The 26,541-nt window shown below is 41.0% G+C and overlaps 1 protein-coding gene across 3 annotated transcripts in view; it reads right to left on the minus strand.

Moving 5' to 3' along the window:
* Positions 1 to 15,991: 15,991 nt before the first annotated feature.
* Positions 15,992 to 26,541, minus strand: part of zmynd11 (zinc finger, MYND-type containing 11) — a 166,158-nt gene continuing 155,608 nt past the window's right edge. For all 3 annotated transcript variants that reach the window (XM_063044400.1, XM_063044399.1, XM_063044401.1), the window contains 3 exons: positions 22,959 to 23,228; positions 18,807 to 18,992; positions 15,992 to 17,503 (listed from right to left, as the gene is read on the minus strand). In XM_063044400.1, the coding sequence (XP_062900470.1) occupies positions 17,381 to 17,503; positions 18,807 to 18,992; positions 22,959 to 23,228 (579 nt within the window). In that variant the 3' untranslated portion in view covers positions 15,992 to 17,380. The remainder of the gene's footprint in view (positions 17,504 to 18,806; positions 18,993 to 22,958; positions 23,229 to 26,541) is intronic.

Raw genomic sequence — 26,541 nt, forward strand, 5'->3', positions numbered from 1 at the left:
GATGCATTGGAGTTGCTGCAGGATATTCTCAAGGGGGAGGGTGAACTGCCAGAGGTCGTGGTGCATATCGACTCCAAAGACAGGCAGAAAAGGGAAAAGTCCTACACAGCAAGTACATAGAGTTAGGAAAGAGGCTGAAGAGGAGCACCATGGGCTAGTGCAGGTAGGAATGGGACAATAGCATGGATGAATGAGTGGCTGAGGAGATGGTGCGGGGGGCATGGTTTCAAGTTCTTGGACACCTTCTGGGGTAGGGGTGACATGTACAAGAAGGATGGGTTGTGTTTGAGCTGGAGTGGAACCAATTTCCTGGCCAGGAGGCTTACTAATGCTACTCAGGAGGCTTTAAACTAGTTTTGCAGGGGGCTGGGAAGCGGAGCACCAGGCCAGTCAGTGAAGGATCGGACAGGTGTCAGGGAAAGTATTGAATCAAAATAACAGTTATGATGGGTCAGATAGTTTGATGTGTGTCTATTTTAATGCTAGGAGTATTATAGGTTAAGGTGATAAACTTAGAGCATGTCTCAGTACATGGAACTACGATGTTGTGGCCACTACTGAAATTCGGATGAGAGAGGGGTGGGAATGGGTGATTAATGTATGAGATTTTCAATGTATTAGAAAAGATAGAGAAGGTAAAAGATCGGGGGGGGGGGGGAGAAAGAGTTGAACTACTGATCAGACACAATATCATAGCTGCACTCTGGCGGGGGGACATAATGGAGGGGTCAGACTCTGAGTCCATTTGGGTGGAACTCAGGAGTAGGAAGGGTGCAATCACACTGATGGGATTGTACTACAGACCAACCTTCACCCCCCCACCCCCAATAACCACCGGGACATTGAGGAACAGATATGTAAACAGATTAAGGAAATGTGTGAAAATAATAAGGTTGTTGTCATAGCGGATTTCAACTTTTCTAATACAAACTGGAACCTTCCTAGTGCAAGGGGCTTAGATGGGGCAGAATTTGTGAAGTGTATCCAGGAAGGTTTATTAAATCTGTGGATAGTCCAACACAAGGAGGGACCTGGTGCTGGATGAGCCTGGCCAGATGACTGACCTTTCAGTGAGTGAACAGTGACCACAGCTCCTTAACTTTCAGGATAGCTATAGATAAAATAGGTATGGTCCTTGTGGGGCAGAGTTTTAAATGAGAATTAGGCAAAAGCTAAGAAGAGTTTATTGGGAAAACCTTTTTTTCTGGCAAGTCCATATCAGATGCGTGAAGGGTGTTTAAAGACCAATAGCACAGAGTACAGAAAAAGTATGCTCCTGTTAGAAGGAAGGACAGGGATGGAAAGACAAGAGAGCCTTGGATGGCCTGAGAGGTGATGAATTTAGTCAAGAAGAAAAAGGAAAAATATGTAAAGCTTCAGAAGTTGGGATCAAACAGAGCACATGAGGAATATAAAGAAGCCAGAAAAGAACTAAAGAAGGGAATTAGGAAAGCCAGGGGTTGGGGTGGGGTGTCCACGAAAAGTTCTTGGCAAGTAGGATTAAGGTAAATCCCAAAAAATTCTATACGTACATCAAGAGCAAGGGGGTAGATCCATTTAAAGATAAATTGTCAGAGAAAGTTCTTAGGGTTAGGATCTATGAGTATTTGGAAACCTATGGCTTAATTAGGGAGAGCCACCAAGACTTTGTGCAGGGCAGGTTGTATCTTACCAACTTCAATGACTTTTTTGACAAGGTGACGAGAGACACTGATGAATGTGGGGCCGTGGATGTTGTCTACATGGATTTTAGTAAGGCGTTTGACGAAGTCCCTCATGGGAGGCTCAACCAGAAAATTTAAGACGCATGGGGCCCACAGTGAATTAGCTGTTTGGATTCAGAACTAGCTCGCGCATAGAAGACAAAGGGTAGCAGTTGAAGGGACTTATTTGAGCTAGGAGGTCCGTAATTCAGTTTTGAAAAATAATATATTGCGTCAGACTGCTGTCTCAGAAACAACAAATTTCATGACATATGCTGGTGGTACTAAAACTGATTCTAATAGTTTTGAGAGTTTTCAGTCCTCAAAAAGTTTTAGACAATACATGCAAATGACGTTATTTCAACAAAGGTATTTTATGGCCTTGTTAGTTAGGATATGTTCCCCGCGTAAGCATATGGAAACTTCTGTAGGTACACAAATATTCAGCCATGCAATTGTAACAAGAAAAAATATATTCAGTCACCTGCTGTTTCAAAGTACTTTGATTTCTCACAGATTCTACTGGGATACTCCCAAGCTGTTCCATCAGAGTGTCTCCATCTGAATGTCGGCTTATAAGACCATAAGACAAAGGAGCAGAAGTCGGCCATTTGGCCCATCGAGTCTGCTCCGTCATTTTATCATGAGCTGATCCATTCTCCCATTTAGTCCCACTCCCCCACCTTCTCACCATAACCTTTGATGCCCTGGCTACTCAGATACCTATCAATCTCTGCCTTAAATACACCCAATGACTTGGCCTCCACTGCCGCCCGTGGCAACAAATTCCACAGATTCACCACCCTCTGGCTAAAAAAATTTCTTTGCATCTCTGTTCTGAATGGACGCCCTTCAATCCTTAGATCATGCCCTCTTGTACTAGACTCCCCCACCATGGGAAACAATTTTGCCACATCCACTCTGTCCATGCCTTTCAACATTCAAAATGTTTCTATGAGGTCCCCCCACATTCTTCTAAACTCCAAGGAGTACAGTCCAAGAGCAATCAAACGTTCCTCATATGTTAACCCTCTTATTCCCGGAATCATTCTAGTGAATCTTCTCTGTACCCTCTCCAACGTCAGCACATCCTTTCTTAAATAAGGAGACCAAAACTGCACACAGTACTCCAAATGAGGTCTCACCAGCCCCTTATAGAGCCTCAACATCACATCTCTACTCCTATACTCTATTCCTCTAGAAATGAATGCCAACATTGCATTCACCTTCTTCACCGCCAACTCAACCTGGTGGTTAACCTTAAGGGTATCCTGCACGAGGACTCCCAAGTCCCGTTGCATCTCAGAGCTTTGAATTTTCTCCCCATTTAAATAATAGTCTGCCCATTTATTTCTTCTGCTAAAGTGCATAACCATACACTTTCCAACATTCTATTTCATTTGCCACTTCTTTGCCCATTCTCCCCATCTATCCAAGTCTCTCTGCAGACTCTGTTTCCTCAGCACTACCGGCCCCTTCACCTACCTTTGTATCATCCGCAAACTTAGCCACAAAGCCATCTATTCCATAATCCAAATCGTTGATGTACAACGTAAAAAGAAGTGGCCCCAACACGGACCCCTGTGGAACACCACTGGTAACCGGCAGCCAACCAGAATAGGATCACTTTATTCCCACTCTCTGTTTCCTGCCAATCAGCCAACGCTCTATCCACGTATGTAACTTTCCTGTAATTCCATGGGCTCTTATCTTGTTTAGCAGCCTCATGTGTGGCACCTTGTCAAAGGCCTTCTGAAAATCCAAATACACAACATCCACTGCATCTCCCTTGCCTAGCCTACTTGTAATTTCCTCAAAAAACTCCATTAGGTTTGTCAGGCAGGATTTTCCTTTAAGGAAACCATGCTGAGTTCTGCCTATCTTGTCATATGTCTCCAGGTACTCCGTAACCTCATCCTTGACAATCGACTCCAACAACTTCCCAACCACCGATATCAAGCTAACAGGTCTATAATTTCCTTTTTGCTTCCTTGCCCCCTTCTTAAATAGCGAAGTGACATTTGCAATCTTCCAGTCCTCCAGAACCATGCCAGAATCTATTGACTTTTGAAAGATCATTGCTAATGCCACCACAGTCTCCACAGCTACTTCCTTAAGAACATGAGGGTGCATTCCATCTGGTCCGGGAGATTTATACCTTTAGACTATTCAGCTTCCTGAGTGCTTTCTCTGTTGTAATTGTGACTGCGCACACTTCTCTTCCCTGCCACCCTTGAGTGTCCGGTATACTGCTGATGTCGTCCTCAGTGAAGACTGATGCAAAATATTCATTCAGTTCCTCTGCCATCTCCTCATCTCCCATTACAATTTCTCCAGCATCATTTTCTATCGGTCCTATATCTACTCTCACCTGTCTTTTACTCTTTATATACTTGCAAAAGCTTTTATTATCCTCTTTGATATTATTTGCTAGCTTCCTTTCATGTTCATCTTTTCCCTCTTAATGACCTTCTTAGTTTCCTTTTGTAAGCTTTTAAAAATTTCCCAATCCTCTGTCTTCCCATTAATTTTTGCTTGCTTGTATGCCCTCTCCTTTGCTTTAACTTTGGCTTTGACTTCTCTTGTCAGCCGTGGTTGCATCCATTTTCCATTCGAAAATTTCTTCTTTTTTGGAATATATATGTCTTGCACCTTCCTCACTTCTCGCATAAACTGCAGCCACTGCTGCTCTGGTGTCTTTCCCGCTAGTGTCCCTTTCCAGTCAACTTTGGCCAGTTCCTCTCTCATGCCACTGTAATTTCCTTTACTCCACTGAAATACTGACACATCGGATTTCGGCTTCTCTTTCTCAAATTTCACAGTGAACTCAATCATGTTATGATCACTGCCTCCTAAGGGTTCCTTCACCTCAATCTCTCTAATCACCTCCGGTTCATTACACAATACCCAATCCAGTACAGCCGATCCCCTAGTGGGCTCAACAACAAGCTGTTCTAAAAAGCCATCTTGTAGACATTCTACAAATTCTCTCTCGAGATCCAGTGTCGACCTGATTTTCCCAATCCACTCGCATGTTAAAATCCCCCACAATTAACATAGCACTGCCCTTCTGACAAGCTTTTCCTATTTCTTGTTGTAATTTGTAGTCCACATCACTGCAGCTGTTTGGAGGCCTGTATATAACTCCTATCCTTTTACCCCTGCGATTTCTTAGCTCAACCCATAAAGATTCTTCACCTTCCGATCCTATGTCACCTCTTTCTAATGATTTAATATCATTTCTTACTAATAAAGCCATGTCTCCCCCTCTGCCTACCTGCCTATCCTTCTGATACACCGTGTATCCTTGGATGTTCAGCTCCCAGAGATATGCATCCTTTAGCCACGTCTCAGTGATGGCCACAATATCATACCTGCCAATCTGTAGCTGTACGACAAGATCATCTAATTTACCCCTTATGCTGCGTGCATTTAAGTATAATACCTTTAGTCCAGTATTTGGTACTTTTTGCTTTGATTGCACTGCAACTCATCCCAATGGCTGCAAATTTGCCCCATCACCTGCCTGTCCTTCCTGACATCTTTACTGCTCACTATCTTAGATTTATTTCTGTTTTCCCCCTCCTTCGCTCTATCATTCCGGTTCCCATTCCCCTGCCAAATTAGTTTAAACCCTCCCTAACAGCTCTATTAAACCTTCCCACCAGAATATTGGCTTATGTTGAATAAAGAACTACAAGTTCCAGTTTTTCTATGGCTCATTCAGTACACACTGTCTCCACACAACAGCAACAATATTGTAACTCTATATTTGTCTACTCTGTTGCATTATATATTGGTCTACTTAACTCCACCTCATTCCCCTGAGTCAGAAGGCCTCAGATATGAGCACCCTGTCCATCATACAGGAACTGATCCAAATTCATTTTGCTTTCTTGGTTCAGTATTTGGAATGAGAGTGAAATTCCTCAGGCAATGAGACTCAAAATTGCTGAAGTATGATCACACTCATACCAATAATAAGAGAAAGACAACTCAGATTCCTAGGACACATCACGCGGAAAGATGAACTAGAAAAACTCATACTCTCAGGAAGGATCAAGGGGAGCAAACCTAGAGGAAGACCTCGGCTTATGTACGTCGAAAACCTAGCCAGGTGGCTACACATCGAGGAAATGGAAGTCATCCAAAGAACGAGGGAGAGATCTATATGGAAAACCATGGTCACCGGACATCTGCATTGGATACGGTACCTAGACAGACAGACAGATATGATCACACTGTTGCAATGCTTTTCTGCTGTTTTATTACATTTCACCTCATAATTGAAAATATTTTGCTTCTTTGAGAGTAACGCTTGCAATACAGTTGCCCTCAGTTTCTTCACAGGTGACAGTATCCCTGTGTAATGGTCTGCAGTGACATGTCGCAGATTTACCTCCAGTAAACTGAAACACTAGTTTGACGCTGAGGTGGTTGGCTAGATCGCTACTGCCCTCTACTGTCAGGTCATGTCTCATTCCCAGACAGCTGGAAGATCAGCTTTAGAAAATAAAACATCTTGCCTTGACATATATTCAGTTGTGCTGCTATTTTTCAACTTTACCAGAACCATTAAGTATATTCCATCACATTAAATCTAGCTTTGCATTTTTGGCTGAACAGTAGATTGCAATGACAACACAGTTTCAAATTATAAACAAAGTCTGCAGATGCTGGAAATCCAAAGTAACACACGCAACATACAGGAGAAACTCAGCAGGTCAGGTTGCATCTTTGGAGATGAATAAACAGTCGACGTTTCAGGCCAAGACCCTTCTTCAGAACTGGAAAGTAAAAAGGGCGGGGGGGCGGGGGAGGAAGATGACAGAATAAAAAATTGGGGTTAGTAACAGTTTCACTGTACCTGATCTTTCGCTAAGCTTTTTATTTGTGTGGTTTCTTTGAGCACTCGGGCTTTTGTTTCCAAAGATGACAATTGCTCCATTCAGATCAATGTTCAAGAAAAACCTGTAAGAGGATACGTTATTTAGCCAACTGTAGCCCCCCTGGCCACCCTCAGGGTCACTTGGCTCGCTGTTGTCTAGGGAAACAGCCCTCGGCCCCGCAAACTGGGTAATTAGTTTGTGTGGATGCTGTGTGATGTACCCCACCTCGCCCAAATAACAGACAATACACCAGATACGATTAAATGATTTACAGTTATAGATATTACTGGAACTATATAATTAACAGAGAATAAAATATAAAAGGAAAATAAAAGGCACCACACTTATCAAAGTTCAATCTCTTCATGAACAAAACAGTTGGAGCTCAAGGCTCTTCTTCTTCACCCTGCGACCCCTCGGACCACCTCGACCGGCCGCCTGGGACCAACAATGGTGGTCGACCAGATGCTCCACACACGTCCGTCTCTGTCTCCTCTCCTCACCGAACGCCCTGCTCGGGGTCCGACCCCGTTAGTGGACTCACAGCACCTGGTCCATCCTCTGTCTCTCTCTCCCGCCTTCTGCCCCCAAACCCCGCACATACAATATCTTACAGATACACCGAAAACATAACAACTATTGAAATTGGTTCATAACAGCTTCTTATCAGTAACGTGATTCCACAAACTGCAAGCGGGAAGGACTTTCTTAGCGTTTAACATAACAAAGAAGCATTCCCAAGTATAACATAACAAAGAAGCCATTTTAATTAGCCTACACAGTAACATAAAAGACGAAACCCCCTTACACAACTATGAACTACTAGAATAAGATAAAAGCAGAGCATTTGCAAATTGACAAGAGACTGAGAAACGTTCAAATGGACCACAATGTCCTCTTAATCTATATGGGTGCAGCAAGGAGTTTAGAAAGTATGTTGGTTTTTATTCCGAAAGGCCTTGACTAAAACATAATCAACTGTAACTAAGTAGTCATTGGTGAGACCTCACCTGGATTAATGTGTATAGTTTTAAGCTCTGGTCCTAAGGATATACTTGATACAGAGTGTCCAGCAAGGGGCAGCACCTCTGGTGAAGAGGCTTGTAGTGTCCAATCTGGGACAGCTCACTCACTTTTAGTTCCTGCCAGACACTCAGCTCTCACCTGTGGCTCCAAGTAGCTGCTTGCGTGAGACAGCGGCCACTCCCCGGTACTCCGCTTTGACAGGCTGGCTAAACCAGCAGAGGGCGGCTGGCAGGCCTTATAGTGCACTGAGATAGGGACATCCTGTTTTAGCATGCAAAGTCAGCTCCGGCATAAGATTAACTCTGAGATCCAATGGCCAGGAAGGCAGTGCTGTAATGCTCCGTGGTGAGCTAGGGGCGTGATGAGGCACAGAAGCAGTCATTGCAACCAAGGTAGACCCCAGCAGTGATGACTACTCGGACCACTGGGCCCGGACTTCCAAAGTCAAGAGTGGAACAGCTCAGCGGCTTTTCCACTTTTAAAACACCCCCCACACAGGTCATCAGCTACAGCGGATACCCACCTCTTGTTATGGAAGGAGGTACCTGGAATGTGCTGTCAAGAGTAGTAGAGAGAGTAGATCGGCTGCAGGCATTCAACAGGTTTCTAGGTAGGCACATGAATATGCCGGGAATGGAGGAATAAGGGTTATGTGCAGGTATAGGGGATTAGATTCATTTGGCATCATGCTTGGCCTAGACATTGTGTATCTGTTGTTGTGTTGTACTGTTTAATTTTGTATGTAATGGTACGGCCTTCCTACAAGGTGACATGAGTGGTTTAGGCCACCATACTCTAGAATTTAGAATAAAAGAGCAACACACACAGAATACTGGAAGAACTCAGCAGATCAGACAGCACCGTTAGAAATGAGTAAACAGTCAGCGTTTTGGGTTGTGACTTTTCATGAGGTTGGAGAGGAAGGGGGAAGATGGCAGAATAAAAAGGTGGGGGCAGGGGAAGTAGGACAAGCTAGAGGGTGATAGATGAAGCTAGGTGGCTGGGGATAAAGAGAAGCTGGGAGGCGATAGGTGGAAGAGGCAAGGAGAGGGGCACGATGGGGAGGTGACTGGCCTCTTGCCTCTTCCCCTCACCTGCCTGAGTGGGAAATAGAATAAGGAGAAAGGGGAAAAGGGAAAAAATTACCAGGAGAAATCGATGTTCGTGTTATCAGGTTGGAGGTTACCAAGGAATATGAGGTGTTGCTCCAACCCAAGTGGCCTCATTTCCATAGTGCTGTCTAACCTGTCAAGCTCCCCAGCATTCTGTAAGCTGCTGTGGATTCCAGCATCTGCAGAAGCTCATGCTTAGAATAAAAAGCCTTTATTGAAATACACAAGTTGTGAAAGAGCTCCACAGTGTAGATGCAGGAAAGTTGTTTCCACTGGCTGAGCCAAGAACTAGAGGTTCTTGAGCAAGGGGTAAGCCATTTAAAACTAATGGAAAGACAAACTTCTTTATTCATGTGGCAAGACTTCAGAATTCTCTATCTGAGAGATGAGAGATCATTTCCAGGGTTCATTCAAAGTAGCAGAAAATATATCAATAGGATAGAAAGAATGCAGAGAAAATTTACAATTAAGTTGCCAGGACTTGAAGACCTGCATTATAGGGAAAAATTGACTTGACTTCATTCATTGGAGCATAGGAGAATCAGGGGAGATTTGATAGAGGTATGCAAAAGTTTTGAGAGGTATAGGTAGGGTAAATGCACACAGTCAACTGAGGTTGGGTGAATTAGAGGTCATAGGTTAAGGGTGAAATGTGAAATATTTAGGGGAACCTGAGGGGGTATCTTTTCAGTCAGAGGGTGGCGAGAGTGTGGAATGAGCTGTCAACAGAAGTGGTGGATGGCGTTTCATTTGCAACATTTCAGAGAAGTTGGGTACATGGATGGGAGGAGTTACAGAGGGCTATGCTCCAGGTAGGGGTTAATGGGATTATGCAAAATAATGGTTTAGCACAGACTAGATGGGCCAAATAACCTGCTTGTCTCTATGCTGTAGTGCCCTGACCCTAGCAGCCAATACATTTCTGGATATTATAGGAATTGAGAAACATGAGGATACTGCAGGAAAATAAAGCTGAGGTACAGCTTGAGTCATGAACTAAATAAATTGCAAACACCAGCCACCTGAAATAAACCATGCTTGAAGCTCCATTGATGAAAGGGATCACCACAGAGATAATTGTTTAAAAAAAAAATCAAGAAAATGCTCATAACTTCCTTGAAGAAATGCAAAGCCCACTTTAACCTCTTGGAACAGTTTTAAGAGCCACAAGGCCTTGCACAAGTGGCACAAGAAGCAGACCACAATCTCAAACTACCTGGCCACTCAATCATTTCTGCACCAAATGCAAGTCTGCCATTCCCACATTAACTTCCCCTGAACACACAAATCCAGAGCAAGTCATCCTCAGTCTTAAAGGCACTCACGGTATTGGTTGGAACTTGGATTGTGATTGCTGGAGCAGAGGCTGAGGGGAGACCTGACAGGTTTTTGAGTGATAAGAGATAGATGGTCAATATTCCCTATCCCCTCACCCCACAGAAATGTTAAAAACAAGAGGACAAAGCTTAAAGGTGAGAGGGGAAAGTTTAAAGGTGTGCGCAGTATTAAAAAAAAAGACAACAAGGTGTTGCCAAAACAAGGGGACACAATAGGGGCACTTAGGAGATATTGGACAGGCACCATGGTCAGTACAGACATGGTTTGCCAGGGGACCTGTTCTTGTGCTGTTAATGTTTAAGCAGCAAGAAAGCTCTAAAAGGGATTGTAGGATAAGTCAAATACTGATTTATTGTATTTTATTTAGTTTCATCTTATAAATGGGCTTATCCTCCAACCTCCAACCACTTTGAAGAATTGCACAGCAGTCTTGAAGGACCAGATGTATTAATCTTGTGTTGAACTCCCACATCATTGTTTTTATATGGGCCTATAAACTGCATGAAGGCACAGAGATAGTGGGAACAGAATATTGCAGTGGCTGTAAGTCAGAGGCTGGCTTGAAACGGCAGAATTACAAGTTGAGTCACTAAATCTGGTAAAATGGAATTCTACCTGCAGTAGTCAGAAAATTTGCTGCACTTAACTTATACATGGAAAGGATCGGATTGTCTGCATCAGCTTGCATGAGCTGAGCTAGTTATTGCTGTTGGCTCTTAGTGCCACTCAGCTGCAGCCAGTTCTTTGGGGAGGGGGAGAGAGAGGAGAGCAGTGGTTGGCAGATGGGCAGGGAGGAATGAATAACAACTAGGGAGTACTTGGGGAACAAATATTGTTAATGACACATACCAGACATGATAGGTATAGCATTCAAACTCAGAAGAGACAAGGGAAGTGCAATATTTGGAGCTGCCTAGTCTAGGCAAACAGTTTCTGGAGCAGCGCCTGGGAATAAGCACCTTAAGGAGAGTGGGTACTTTGAAGCATAGAGCTCCCAAACTCTTAGAACAATACAGGCCCTTCAGCCCACTACATTGTGCCAACATTTTAACCTTCTTCACAATCAGTCCGTTTCCCTCCCACTTAGCTCTCCAGTTTTCTTTCATCCAAGAGTCACTTAAATCTCCTTCATCTATCTGTCACCACCCCAGCAGAACGTTCCATTCACTCACCACTGCAAAAATACCTACCTCTGACATCCCCTTGTACTTACCTCCAGTCACCTTAAAATTATGCCCTCTCATATTAGCCATTTTCACTCTGGGAAACGGCCCTAGCTGAAAACTCCATGTAAACTTCTTATCTTATACACCACTATCAAGCTACCTCTCATCCTCCTTCATGCAGAAAAGAAAACCTTAGCACACCTCAACCTTTCCTCAGAAGACGGGTTCACTAATTCAGGTATCCCAGTAATTCTCTGCACCTTCTCTAAAACTTCCACATCCTTCCTATAATGAGGTGACCAGAAATGAACACAATACTCCAAGTGTGGAGTAAGCAGAGTTTTACAGAGCTGCAACCTTGCAGTTCTTGAACTCAATTGCCTAACTAATAAAGGCAAACAAACCATATACCTCTTTAACCATCCTATCAGCTTGTGAGACAACTTTGAGGCTTCTATGGATGTGGACACCAAGATCCCCCTGTTCATCCACACTAAGAATCCTGCTATTAACCTTATAGTCCTGAAGGGTTTCAGCCCAAAATGCCGACCACCATTTCCAGAGCTCCCTGACCTGCTGAGTTCCTCCAGCATTTTGTGTTGCATTAACCTTATACTCTGCCTTCAAGTTCAACCTTCCAAAGTGCATCACTGCAGATTTTCCAGATTGAACTCCATCTGCCACTTTGCAGCTCTGCATCTCATCAATGTCCCTTTGTGTAGAAGGTTATCATAGGTTACAATCAGCACCATCAACATTCACGTCATCTGCAAACTGACTAACCCACCCTTCCAAATATATATACAAAACAACAAAGACTACAATAGATCAGTTGATGCTTCGTGGAATACCAAGTATCAGAAAGTATTTCCAGTGGACTCCAAATGGTGCAACAAATCCAGTGAGGCAGTAACACAGAGACTGGAAGCGGCAGAGAAGGCCATAGCAAACAAAACTAGACGGTTTGTTAAGAAAAACGATGAAGATGAAGCAAGACTGGTTGAAGAGGAATGTGAACACAAAATCCTACGTTATGTCATACCTTGGAATGAATTCAGAGTGGTTCACTGAAGAACAAATTACCAGCAACAGACCTTAGCATTAACATTTATGTACAATTGTAGAATTACACATTTTGTAGAAATGTTGCAAAAAATTTTAAAACAGCACAATTTCAAAAGGTGTATATTAATACATACTTCTTTGCAAGATTCAAGTCAATACATTTAAGTAATAACTTACACTGACTGCTAACCTTGGTGCTTGTAAACTTTAAAACCTCGCTGATAGAAACCTTTACTGCAAGAATGCATTAGTTTTTTCTTTCAAATTCTGACTAAGTATTAACAAACATTCAACACATTAGGTTTAAATAAAGCTAAATTTAAAAAGTGAGAATACTTAGAAAGTTAGTTAGGATCTGTGGAGACAGCAAGTGTTAATATTTCAAATCAAGAAATACAAAATGCTGGAGCTCACCAGGTCAGGCAGCATCTTGGAAAGAAAAAAAAAGAGTTGATGTTTTGGGCTGAGAAGTTTCATCAGAGCTGGAAGGGAAGGAGGAAGAAAGAAGAAACCAGAATAATAAGGCGGATGGAGGGGAAAGAGTATGAGCTGGAAGGTGATAGGTGAAACCAGATGAGGGGGCATAGGTGAGACGGAGAGGTGGGGGGATGTAGAGAGAAGCTGGGAAGTGATAGGCGAAAAGGGTAAAGAGCTAAAGAATTAATTGGCTAGGAGAGTGGACCGTGGGAGAAAGGGAAAGAGGGGGGCAACAGGGGAAGGAGAGAAGAGAAGCAGTAGGAGGGGAATGGTAGAAGATGAAAGAGTGAGGGGGGAAAAAAAACTACTGGAAGTTGGGAATCAATGTTCATGCCATCAGGTTGCAGGCTATCCAGATGGAACACGAGGTGCTGCTCCTCCAATTCTTTGTTTTGAATAATTCTTATTTACTCTGCCCAAATTTTATTAAGTGTGCTTCAGCTATAACCATATAACAATTACAGCACTTTGGCCCTTCTAGTCCCACCAACCTGTACTCAGCCCATAACCCTCCATTCCTTTCCTGTCCATATAGCTGTCCAATTTAACTTTAAACGACAACATCGAACCTGCCTCAACCACTTCTGCTGGAAGCTCGTTTCACACAGCTACCACTCTCCGAGTAAAAAAGATTCCCCTCATGTTACGCATAAACTTTTGCCCTTTAGGACAAATGTAGGTCCCTTACAGTCCAGAAACAGGTGAATTGATCATGGGGAACAAGGACATGGCAGACCAATTGAAGAACTACTTGGTTCTGTCTTCACTAAGGAGGACATAAATAATCTTCCGGAAATAGTAGGGGATCAAGGGTCTAGTGAGATGGAGGAACTGAGGGAAATACAAGTTAGTAGGGAAGTGGTGTTAGGTAAATTGAAGGGATTGAAGGCAGATAAATCCCCAGGGCCAGATGGTCTGCATCCCAGAGTGCTTAAGGAAGTAGCCCAAGAAATAGTGGATGCATTAGTGATAATCTTTCAAAACTCTTTAGATTCTGGATTAGTTCCTGAGGATTGGAGAGTGGCTAATGTAACCCCGCTTTTTAAAAAAGGAGGGAGAGAAACCAGGGAATTATAGACCGGTAAGCCTGACATCGGTGGTGGGGAAAATGCTAGAGTCAGTTATCAAAGATGTGATAACAGCACATTTGGAAAGCGGTGAAATCATCGGACAAAGTCAGCATGGATTTGCGAAAGGAAAATCATGTCTGACGAATCTCATAGAATTTTTTGAGGATGTAACTAGTAGAGTGGATCGGGGAGAACCAGTGGATGTGATATATTTGGATTTCAAAAGGCTTTTGACAAGGTCCCACACAGGAGATTAGTGTGCAAACTTAAAGCACACGGTATTGGGGGTATGGTATTGATGCGGATAGAGAATTGGTTGGCAGACAGGAAGCAAAGAGTGGGAATAAACGGGACCTTTTCAGAATGGCAGGCAGTGACTAGTCGGGTACCGCAAGGCTCAGTGCTGGAACCCCAGTTGTTTACAATATATATTAATGACTTAGATGAGGGAATTAAATGCAGCACCTCCAAGTATGCGGATGACACAAAGCTGGGCGGCAGTGTTAACTGTGAGGAGGATGCAGGATGACTTGGATAGGTTAGGTGAGTGGGCAAATTCATGGCAGATGCAATTTAATGTGGATAAATGTGAGGTTATCCACTTTGGTGGTAAAAACAGGAAAACAGATTATTATCTGAATGGTGGCTGATTAGGAAAAGGGGAGGTGCAACGAGACCTGTGTCATTGTACACCAGTCATTGAAAGTGGGCATGCAGGTACAGCAGGCGGTGAAAAAGACGAATGGTATGCTGGCATTCATAGCAAGAGGATTCGAGTACAGGAGCAGGGAGGTACTACTGCAGTTGTACAAGACCTTGGTGAGACCACACCTGGAGTATTGTGTGCAGTTTTGGTCCCCTAATCTGAGGAAAGACATTCTTGCCATAGAGGGGGTACAAAGAAGGTTCACCAGATTGATTCCTGGGATGGCAGGACTTTCATATGATGAAAGACTGGATCAACTAGGCTTATACTCTCTGGAATTTAGAAGATTGAGGGGGGATCTGATTGAAACGTATAAAATCCTAAAGGGATTGGACAGGCTAGATGCAGGAAGATTGTTCCCGATGTTGGGGAAGTCCAGAACGAGGGGCCACAGTTTGAGGATAGAGGGGAAGCCTTTTAGGACCGAGATGAGGAAAAACTTCTTCACACAGAGAGTGGTGAATCTGTGGAATTCTCTGCCACAGGAAACAGTTGAGGCCAGTTCATTGGCTATATTTAAGAGGGAGTTAGATAAAGCCCTTGTGGCTAAAGGGATCAGGTGGTATGGAGGGAAGGCTGGTACAGGGTTCTGAATTGGATGATCAGCCATGATCGTACTGAATGGCGGCGCAGGCTCGAAGGGCCGAATGGCCTACTCCTGCACCTATTTTCTATGTTAACTCTCAACTGATGTCCTCTTGTTTGAATCTCCCCCACTCTCAATGGAAAAAGACTACCCACATCAACTCTATCTATCCCCCTCATAATTTTAAATATCTCCATCAAGTCCCCCCTCAACCTTCTACGCTCCAAAGAATAAAGACCCAACTTGTTCAACCTTTCTCTGCAACTTAGGAGATGAAACCCAGGTAACATTCTAGTAAATCTTCTCAGTACTCTCTCAATTTTGTTGACAAAATTGAAGTATAAGCAGCAGTTTGAAGACACAGGAAACTGCAGATGCTGGAACCTGAAGCAAAAACCAACTGCGGGAGGAACTCAACAATTCAAGCAGAGTGGAGGAACAAGGGAGAGAGAGTCTATATTTCATACAAAACACTGGAGGAACTCAGGTCAGGCGGCATCTATGGAGAGAAACTAAATTGAGATTTCTGTCCAACAGTAATTGATCTTGGCCCAAAATATTAACTGTTTACTTCCCTCCATTAGATACTGTCCAATCTACTGGGCTACTCCTGCATTTGGTATGCGTTGCTTCTGATTTCCAACTATGGTCTCTCATGTCTCTAACGTGCTGATAAACTGCTTTGAAATGGCCACAACAAAAATCTGATTTAACCAAAAAAAAATTCATGAAGCAAATTAAAAGTCTTGATGGTCAAACGTTCACACTCTACATTGAAAGGTTTCTGGGACAATATTGCTTTTTGTATGGACTTACATCTAAATAATCAACTGAAGTAGACCCACCTCTCCTGATGGGAAGACGACATTGCATCAGTCCTTGCCAATTATTTTTATTTTATATATTTATATATAAATAAACACCAAAAGTTAAACATTCAAAGTACATCTCTGAAATACATTTATTGCCCAATGTAAACACAGATGATTTAATATATTGCCAGTAAGAAAAACTTACAAAAAAGCCCAGAATTTGCCATGTCCTAATTGAACTGCCATGTGATGCCACACTAAAATGAATAAATGTGCAGAGTGGCTAAACCTTACATGATGGAGTTACAAATGGCAACTATATTTCGCAATGAATTGATTTTAACGCATCTAAAACAATCCAAGAGCAGGTCAATTTAGTGATCATTTAAAACAAAATCAGGCCACAGTCATGTTTAACAGAGTGTTTATACTGCATAATTTGAAGGTGCTATGGTGTCACCAAGACATGAAAACAGAACAGTCAAAGTTACACGTGTCTTACTTTCATGCAGCTACTAGTAAAAGGTTTAAAACAGCCTTTGGAATGATTCTATATTTAAATTATTTTCCATTTTCTGCAATATCACAAAACATTTACTGGTATATGTTTTGTACCAGACACTCAGCAAGGTACAGACCCACCACAATCACAATGTCTTTTATAAATGGATTGACATGCAGTTACGTAATTCTGTCTAAGGTGACAAGGACTGTAAGCAAACAGGCAGCAATAGCTAAATACAATCCAAAAATCTAATAGCTGCTGAGAAAACTAAGTGCTTCATTTTATTTTATACAATTCAACTGCAAGACAGACAATCGCACAGATATTCAGTGAACACTGGTGCAGAAAGCAAAATTTACTGTAATTTTTCTGTTCATATCTACTGGTACATAAAGGTAGTATTTGGCAATTTTACATGCGTGTGGACTCATTTGGGTTAGGAAATAAAAGAAATGTGCAAATTACAAAAACAGAACTAAATGTTCATTCCATCTCTAAGGTCCAGCTCATTAGAAATCCCATTTCCCTGCTTTAATACATGATCAACATTCAATTTTTTATTAATAAAAGTAGCATACGTAAGAAAAATATAAAAAAGCAGAGTTGGGAAATATTAACAGTTATTTTTTTTAAAGCAGGTTTATTACCTGCTAAGTCAACCCTGTCCCGAAGTACTGATCACATGACCACTGATGTAAAAGAATTTAAAAACACACGAAAAGGTATCTGGTTACAATTAAAACAGGCCATCTTAGTTCGGCTCTCTGATTAAAGTGGGTGGGGTGGGGGGAAACTAAGCTTGTAGATTAAAATGCTGGTGCAAATGGAAAGCAAGATTCACAGAAACATGGTTCTGAAATAAAACCAGCACTGTCTGTGAAAAGGAAACTGTTTCTTAGTATGGCTCTCGAGAAGGAGAAAACTTTCATCTTTTCCGACGACAGGTTCGTTTGTGCTCTGCATGCCAGTGCTCCTGCTGACATTTGATTGAGCAGTAAGAGGTGTTCCAGCAGCAGTGGTACATGGCTTCTTCCTCACAGTTGTAGCACTTAAAAGAGAAGGAAAGGACAACATTACTTATAATGCTTGGTGAATTTACAGTGCCATTTCAGTTGCAAGAAATGACCAAACTCATCCAACATCTCTTCTATAAAGTGCAAAGTACTCGTGGTGCCAAGTAGTTAGCACCATTTTCAAGAACTGCAATTTATCTTCCTGTTCTGATAGGCCATGTATTGATCAGAATTGTCCTTCAAAAATTAAACTGAAAAATAAGACAAGAGCACACTGTACATCTGGATTTCTTCTGTGATCGAATATAAAATGCTTCTGTTTACCTGCTGAAAACTGAAGTTGCAAGCCACAATATTACCCCTAGAGGGCCCCGATGCACAAGCTACAAGTCAACTGAAGGAAAGTATGCTAGCATGGCCAACAGATGATTGACTAATGCTTCATGTAGTCTAGCCCTGTCAGCAGCACTGCATGTGACTGAGGCTGATATTATGCACATCTTTTCAAGTAACATCCCTCATTTACTGCACTTTACAGTCATTTGTTACCTGGTTTCTTATTGAAAGTTGTGGTAAACTGACTTTCGCATGCTGTTTAATGGACATCTGCTTTCCTGACTATGCATGGTTTGATTACAATATTTACAGCGCTGAATGAGAAAAACACTTCATCGCCAACCCTTTGGGTAATGAAGTGTTATTAATAGTCAATTTTCAATACAACCATTCTTCAAGCAGATCTCTTCAGCATTAACTTATTTTGAAAGTTAATGAAACTGAATTTTTGCTCTAAGTTTAGTAAAATAAATTACCAGTATCACAAAAAACACTTAGCCACGTATGAAAAAAATATGACAGTCAGAAAGGCAGTTTGGTAACTGCCTGGCAATTATAGATCTGCAAGCCGACAATCAAGTTGTCAGAAAAATTTAGGGATGGGATTAACAAATATTTGGACAGATAGGGATTGATCAGTGCAAACTGGAAGGATGATCAGCAAGTCTGTAGATGACCAAGACCGGTGGAGTTGTTGACAAGTGTGGAAGGTGCCGTTAGGCTACAAGGTTGAAAAATGTAGTTCAATCCTGATAAGTGTGATGTGTTGAATTTTGGGAGTACTAATGAGGCTAGGACATACATCGTGAAGGGCAAGGTCCAAAGAATACTGTATGCAATTAGAAAAAGTCATGGTTAGTACTCACTCTCCACCATATATCAAGAAGTGGAATAGTTGCACATGATAAGAACTTGCTATATTCAAATTGGCAGTTGTATTTCTGATACTTTAATGTCATAAAAGATGCTGCATTGACACCAGTTTAAATTTTTTGTACTTACCCACTGCTTCTTTTTGGTCTGCGAGATGAACTGCTTGTGCTGCGTGGCCAATTTTTTGATCTCTTCCATGAATTCCTCTTTGCACTTTTCCTTCACTTGTTTGCATTTTCTGTCCATTTCGGCCTGCATGTTGACAACAGCTTTGTTCACCGCCTGACGCTTCTCCTCCTCCATCTCACTGCGCAGCTACAGACAGACATTTTAAGAAACAAAACTCATTCAAGTTCAATCACATTAATCTTTTTAAAAGGTGTTCAACTATGGAGCACCTCACTAGACATCAAGAGATTTGCCTGTTCATCGCATAATCTTCTGGCACAATTACATAGCCAGTCTTCACTGAAATTGGCTCTGTCACAAACCTGTTAGCTTGCAAGGTGGTTGGCATGCCAGAGAGCAAATACAAAATGATCAGAATCAGATTTAATACCACTGGCATATGCTATGATATTTGTTTATCGGCAGCAGTACATTGCAATACATAATAATTTTAAAAACCTACAAATTGCACAGTAAATTGGTGCAAAAAGAGCAAAAAAAAAAAGAGGTCACATTCATGAGTTCATTGTCTATTCAGAAATCTGATGGCAGAGGAAAAGAACAGATGTTGAGTGTGTCTTCAGGCTCCTATATACCTCCTTGATAGTAACAACGCAAAGAGAGCACATTCTGGGTGATGGGGGCCCTTAATAAAGAAACACCACCTTTATGAGGCATTGCCTTTTGAAGGTTTCCTCTACACTAGGAAGGACAGTGGCCATAATGTTGCTGATTGAGTTTACAATTTTCTGCAGCTTTTTCCGATCCTGTGCAGTGGACCCTCCATACCAGATGGTGATGCAACCGGTTAGAACGCTCTCCACGGTACACCTTTAGAAATCTGCGGAGAGTCATAACATACCAATTCTCCTCAAACTCAAACGAAATATTGCCACTGTGACGCCTTCTTTGTGATTGCATCAATATGTTGGGCTCAAGGTACAGTAGACCTTCAGAGGGTTGATACCCAGAAAGTCGAAACTGCTCACCCTTTCCACTGCTGATCCCTCGATGAGGACTGGTGTGTGTTCCCTCGACTTCCCTTTCTATCGCCCACTATCAATTCCTCGGTCTTACTGAGTGCAAGGTTGCTGATCTCTCTCCTGTACACTTCCTGGTCGTCATCTGAAATTCTGCCGACAGTTGTATCATTGGCAAATTTATAGATGGCATTTGAGCTGTGCCTAGCCACACAGTTGTGGGTGTAGACAAAGCACATATCCTTGAGGTGCACCAGGATTGATTGTCATAGAGAAGATGTTACGTATTTCTGATCCGCACTGACTGTAATCACCCGGTGGAAGTCAAGGATCTAGTTTCAGAGAGAGTTACAGGGGTCCAGGTTTTGGAGCTTGTTGATTAGAACCCAGAACATGAGCTGTGATCAATAAACAGCAGCCTGAAGTAGGTATTGCTATTGTACAGGCCGAGCAGAAATCCAGTGAGATTGAATCCGCCATTGACCTATCATGGCACTAGGCAAATTGCAGTGGGTCCAGGTCCTTGTATAGGCAGGAGTTGATTCTGGCCACGAACAGCCTCTCAAAGCACTTCATCAGAGCAGATGAGAGTGCAACTGGGTGATAATCATTGAGACAGCTCACCCTGTTCTTCTTGAGCACTGGTATGATTATCAACCTTTTGAAGCAGGTGGAAAACTCCAACTGCAGCAGTGAGAGATTGAACACGTCTTTGAACACCCCATCAGTTGGTTGGCACAGATTATCATGTCCCTACCAGGTACACCATCACTTACGAGGGTTCACCCTCTTAAAAGATGTTTTGGAGTCAGCCTCCGAGACAAAGATCAAGGTCATTTCAGGATTTTTCCACAGTTGAAATTGTGGTTAGGACTGCTCCCTGCTTTTTGCTTAAGTTATTATAAACTGAAGACTGTCTACTGCACCTCTACAAGGACAGAATCCACTGGAAGCTAGTTGTTGAGCTGGACCCAGTCAATTAATTTCTATACAATAACAGTTGGGAGAACACTCATTAAAACAAAATGATTGCAATATAGCAAACGCGTCTCCCTTCTTCCCAACTACGCATGGTAAGATTGCAGATTTGTTACCGAAGTTCTTCAAACAAGCTTTGAAATTCATTAGGCAATTCCATTCGTCGCAAAGGTTTTTTGTTTTTATTTTAAACTGGAATACAGCATTGTTGACATTTTGTCGCTCAGAAATGGCAGCAAAGCTGGAAAAATTCAAAGGGCTCTCACACAAGGACAAAGTTGAAGTTGAGGGGATCTACGAAGTGTTCCTACAGCAAATTCCATCCAGCTATCTGTTTGTCTCTAACGAATTTGCTCCTCAGTTCTTGGTTGTCAGTGAGTCGGGCTTTGCATTTATCAATTGTTGATAGCTTTTATAGCTCATAAGTCTTCTGCAGGATTTCTGCATTTAGGCACCTGTAGAGCTGTTACTTTTGCTTGAAGACTAGTGATTAACTGGTTCAGCAAATTTGCTGATGACACCAAAATTGGAGGTGTAGTGAGTGAACAGTGAGGAAGATTATCAGAGCTTGCAGAAGGATCTGGACCAGCTGTAAAAATGGGCTGAAAAATGGCAGATAGAATTTAATGCAGGCAAGTGTGAGGTGTTGGATTTTGGTAGGACCCACCAGGGTAGGTCGTACAGAATGAATGGTAGGGCAGCAAGGAGAACTGTAAAACAAAGGGATCTGGGAATACAGGTCCATAATTCATTGAAAGTGGCGGCACAGGTAGATAGCGTCGTAAAGAAAGCTTTCGGCACATTGGCCTTCATAAATCAAAGTATTGAGTACAGGAGATGGGATGTTATGTTGAAGTTGTACAAGACGTTGGTGAGGCCTAATTTGGGGTACTATATGCAGATCTGGCCAACTATCTACAGAAAAGATGCAAATAAGATTGAAAGAATACAGAAAAAATTTACAATGGTGTTTCCGGGACTGGAGGACCCGAATTACAAGGAAAGTTTGAATATGTTAGGACTTTCATTTTTTGGAATGTAGAGGATTAAGGGGAGATTTAATAGAGCTATACAAAATTATGAGGCATATAGATAGGGTAAATGCTTTTTCCACTGAGGTTGGATGGGTTAAGGGTGTAAAGTGAGAAGTTCAATGGAAGAAGACAGTTTAAATGGTTCAGCATGAACTAGATGGGCCAAAGGGCCAGTTTCTGTGCTATACTTTTCTATGACCCTACTGGAGCTACCAAACTAGGGATAGCTTAGGTTTTCATTAACTGCTTGCTCAATTTCCTGATCATTCTTATCAAACCAGCCCTGGTACTTCTTCCTGCAGAAGCTGGGAGTCACTTTGCAGATGCTACTTGTGGCAAAATTCAGGGCAGCCAATAAGCTGTGAACAAAATGCTTCATGCTGGCCAAGAATTGACAAGCTTGCCTTTGAAGATGCCTGAAAGCAGTTATTTTGTAGGGTCAATTAATTATGGTACTGTTTCCCAATCTCAGACAGACAGACTTGTGTATTTCCAGCAATGCTTGATTTTTACTATAAGCTTCAAAAACAGGCAATCACAAGAGTAGACAATCAGTCCCCGAAGGCCATAATTTCATGACCATAACTCTGTAAATGGTACACATACAAGAAGTATCCAACTACTAAATTTCAATGTGACCTGCTAATCTGTAAATAAAACTCTTAAACCAGATCTTGGTCTCCTGTAATGAAACATTTATACTTGGACCAAAGCCATTTATTATGTTTTTGACTGCAGAGATAGTGCATTCTATAAATGGTTTAGAACGTACAAAGGTAGGGAAAAGATATAGCAAAACTCACTCTGCTTTCCAAGCGAAGCCAAATACATTCAAACTTTTGTTGCTTCGGGACACTGAAGATGGGTGGTGCCCATAGATGCAAAAAAGATTTATTTTCTCTCCCTACCTATCCCCCTCCCCCACTGACACTTGAACTTCAATTATATATTTATATAGTTATAAATAAGTATACTTGTATAATTAATACAACTAATGGCACATTTGATGCTCCAAGTTTCAAAAGTCTGAGGATTTTAGTTTGTCACACAAAATGTTAGAAACGTTTCCAACTGTTATTTCAATGTTCAAATAGATGGTTTGAGACAAAATTAACCCATACCTTTTCTAATGCTTCTCTCACAACTCGCTCCGTCTCTCTTTTGTGCTCTGCTTTCACACGGTCTTTAAATTCATTAAATATTTTGGTGTACTTTTCATGACACATGTTTTGACAGGGGATGTCATTAGTCTGGGTGCTCCGATGTAACATTCTTGGTGAGGAGGCACTTGTCTTCTTTGTTTGTGTTGCAATTGAAACTTTCTCTGGTTGGGGTGGCACTGTAGGTATTTCTTGGCTGGAACTAACAGCCTCAATTTCAGGTTCTGGTTCCTAAAACAGAGAAAAAAAAATTATTAATAGCATTAGAATGATGCCTTCCCATACCCATTTCTATTATTATAGAACAAATTCTTAGTGTGTATATAGGGCACTGGGAGAAACTTTTATTTTGTTCTAGCTCAATAGTTAAATAACTGGACCTGGAATCCAGAGATCCAGATATCCCAATCTCAATGCCACATTCCTGTGCTAACCTCATTAATATCCAAAAATCTATACAACCATCTTGAAAATGTTCATCAATTGAACCTCCAAACCCACTTGGATAGGGAATTCTAAATCTTTGCCTTCTGGATGATGAAACTCAAGATAAATTGTTAGATCTTAACATATTGTACTAATAATCAAAGATCTTTTTTTTTGTCTATCTCGGGGTACCAGGCAAGGATGCCCTCTTAGTCCATTATTATTTAATATTGCCATTGAACCTTTGGTAATTGCTGTCTGAGATTCACCTAATATTTTTGGTATTACCCATGGAAATGAAATACATAAATTATTATATGAAGATGATTTGCTATTATATATCTCTAATCCAGAGAAATCAATTCCTGTTATTTTATCTTTGTTGGCTCAATTTAGTAACTTTTCTGGTTATAAATTGAACCTTAATAAGAGTGAACTGTTTCCCCTAAATAAGCAGGTTCCTATTTATGGATGTCTACCATTTAAATTGGTTACTGACTCCTTTATATATTTAGGGGTTAAAATTCACAAAAAAGCATAAAGATTTATATAAAGCTAATTTTTTACCTTTAATTGATCAGATTAAACTTCTGTTTACTAAATGGTCACCAATGTCTTTGGTACTGATCGGTTGGATCAATGCTATCAAGATAATTATTTTGCCTAAATTTTTATACGTATTTCAAACGGTACCAATTTTTATTCCAAAATCCTTTTTTGATAATGTTGATTCAAAAATTTCCTCATGTATATGGCAGAACAAAAATCCTAGGTTAGGTAAAAGGCACTTACAGAAATCTAAAAAAGAGGGAGGGTTAGCGCTCCCAAATTTCAGATTTTACTACTGGGCAATTAACATTCGACACTTAAAATTTTGGTTAAGGGACTAGTCCACATTGGGTGAATCTTGAATGTAATTCCTTACAAGGGTTTTCATTGGGTTCTATTTTAGGGACTTTGCTTCCTTTTATTCTTTCTAAATTATATAAACAAATGAATAACCCAATAGTTAAACATACTTTACATATATGGTTTCAATTTCGAAAATTTTTTGGGTTGATCCAATTTATTTTAGCAAGTCCTATTATATCTTATTTCTTTTTTCAACCTTCCACTATGGATCAAGTTTATTTAGATTGGAAAAATCAAAGGTATAGTATGATTTCATGATTTATTTTTGGATAATTGTTCTATGTCCTTTGTACAATTATCTAATAAATATAATTTGCCTAAATTTTAACACATTATTTGTATTGGTTTATGACTGTCATATATACCAAGATACAGTGAAAAGCTTGTCTTGTATACTGTTCATATAGATTAAATCGTTACATAATGCACTGAGGTAGAACAAGGTAGAACAATAACATTGCAGAATAAAGTGTAACAGTTACAGAGAAAGTGAAAGATCATAACAAACAGATTGTGAGGTCGAGTCCATTTCATCATACAAGAGATCTGTTCAAGAGTCTAATAACAGTGGAGTAGAAGCTATTCTTCAACCGGGTGGTATGTACTTTCAGTCTTTTGTATCTTCTGCCCAATAGAACAGGTGAGAAGATAAAATATACAAGATGGGTTGATACTCAAGGCCAACTTTTGCGTACTCCGCAAACTTCTTTATCCTGACGCAAAGCCAAGCCCTGTGGATCTCCGCTGATGACAGTTTTCCAGTCACAAAAACAACAGTGAAGCAGCCAAATGGGATTTCAGACAGGATACCTGTACTGGAGAATCCCAAGATGATAGATGGAGAATTTTCTTCTCAATCATCCTGTCAGATCAGAATGCCCCATGTGTTTTATTTGGAATACTGTACTGTCTAGTGAAGCCATGAAACCATCAAGATTTCAGAAACACTTCTGTAAAGCACACACTAAAAACTCTACTTATGGTATTACTCTGTTCCAGAAGACGAAAGAAGCATTTGAAAAGCGGTGCACACTCAAGTCATTTGCAAAGCTAAAAATGACCTTGATAGTGGTCACATTGCTTCTGATAACATTTCTAAAATGAAAGCAAAGTGTGGAAAATCTCATACAATTGAAGGATTAATAATGTTTGCTGTATCAGAAGTGCTCACCACTGTTCTCAAAATGGATACCAGTATTTTAAAACCAATTCCTCTGAATATTAACTCTGTAGCTCGTTGCATTGACGAAACAAATGAAGACATTGAGCATCAACTATGCAGAGAGCTACAAAAATAAAAACAGAATTTGGGATAGAACTGGATGAGTCAACTGTGCGAGATAAGGCTTTGCTAATGGCATATGTACAGTTTATCAAAAATGGAAGAGTTCAAGGAGATTCTCTTTTGTAAAAAGTAAAAAACAAATATCAGAGAATCAATGAGCTCAAAATGTATATTGAGGATAAAAGTACTCCAATTAGGAACATGATTTCTTGTGCAATAAATGGAGCACCATACATGACAGGTCACCATGCTGGTTTAGTGGCATTTCTGAAAAAAGAAATTCCAAGTTTGTTTGTAATCCATCTTTAACATCTTGTAGCCAAAAACCATAGCTAGCGACTTTTTTCACTCGCAACTCTTGTAATTTCCATCAACAAAATTAAGCTCTTCCATTAAATAACAGAATATTTTGCCAGTTATGCCAAGATAATGAAGAGTTTAAACGTTTGCTTCTTCACAATGAAGTGCATTGGCTATCAAAAGGTCGCTGCTTAAAATGTTTCTTTGATCTTGTTGATACGGCAGTTGAATTTTTGCTCAAACTCAACAAGCTTGGGGAACACAATAGAACTTCTTTGTGGAAATGTGGCAAACCTAGCCAATCTGTATGACAAATAAACATTCTAAATATGAAATTGCAGGGTGAGAACTTCAATTTAAGTCAGGCAAAAAGTGCTGTGTCCACTTTTATGGGAAAATAGGAAATGTATAAGCAAAACATTGGGAGAAAAATGTTCTCACAGTCTTCCTGCATGGGAAGTATGGCACTCTCTTTCACAGACAGTGATTTGCAAAGGTACTGCTTTACACCTGCAGTCACTGAAGGAGGATTTTCTGAATTGATTCAAGGATTGGAATGATCTGGAAATTCCTGACTGGGTAATTAACCTATTTCTTTGCAAAGTGGAAGAACAGAAAGAG

Source organism: Mobula hypostoma, chromosome 3 (genome assembly GCF_963921235.1).
Source record: "Mobula hypostoma chromosome 3, sMobHyp1.1, whole genome shotgun sequence".
NCBI classification, from domain to species: Eukaryota; Metazoa; Chordata; class Chondrichthyes; order Myliobatiformes; family Myliobatidae; genus Mobula; species Mobula hypostoma.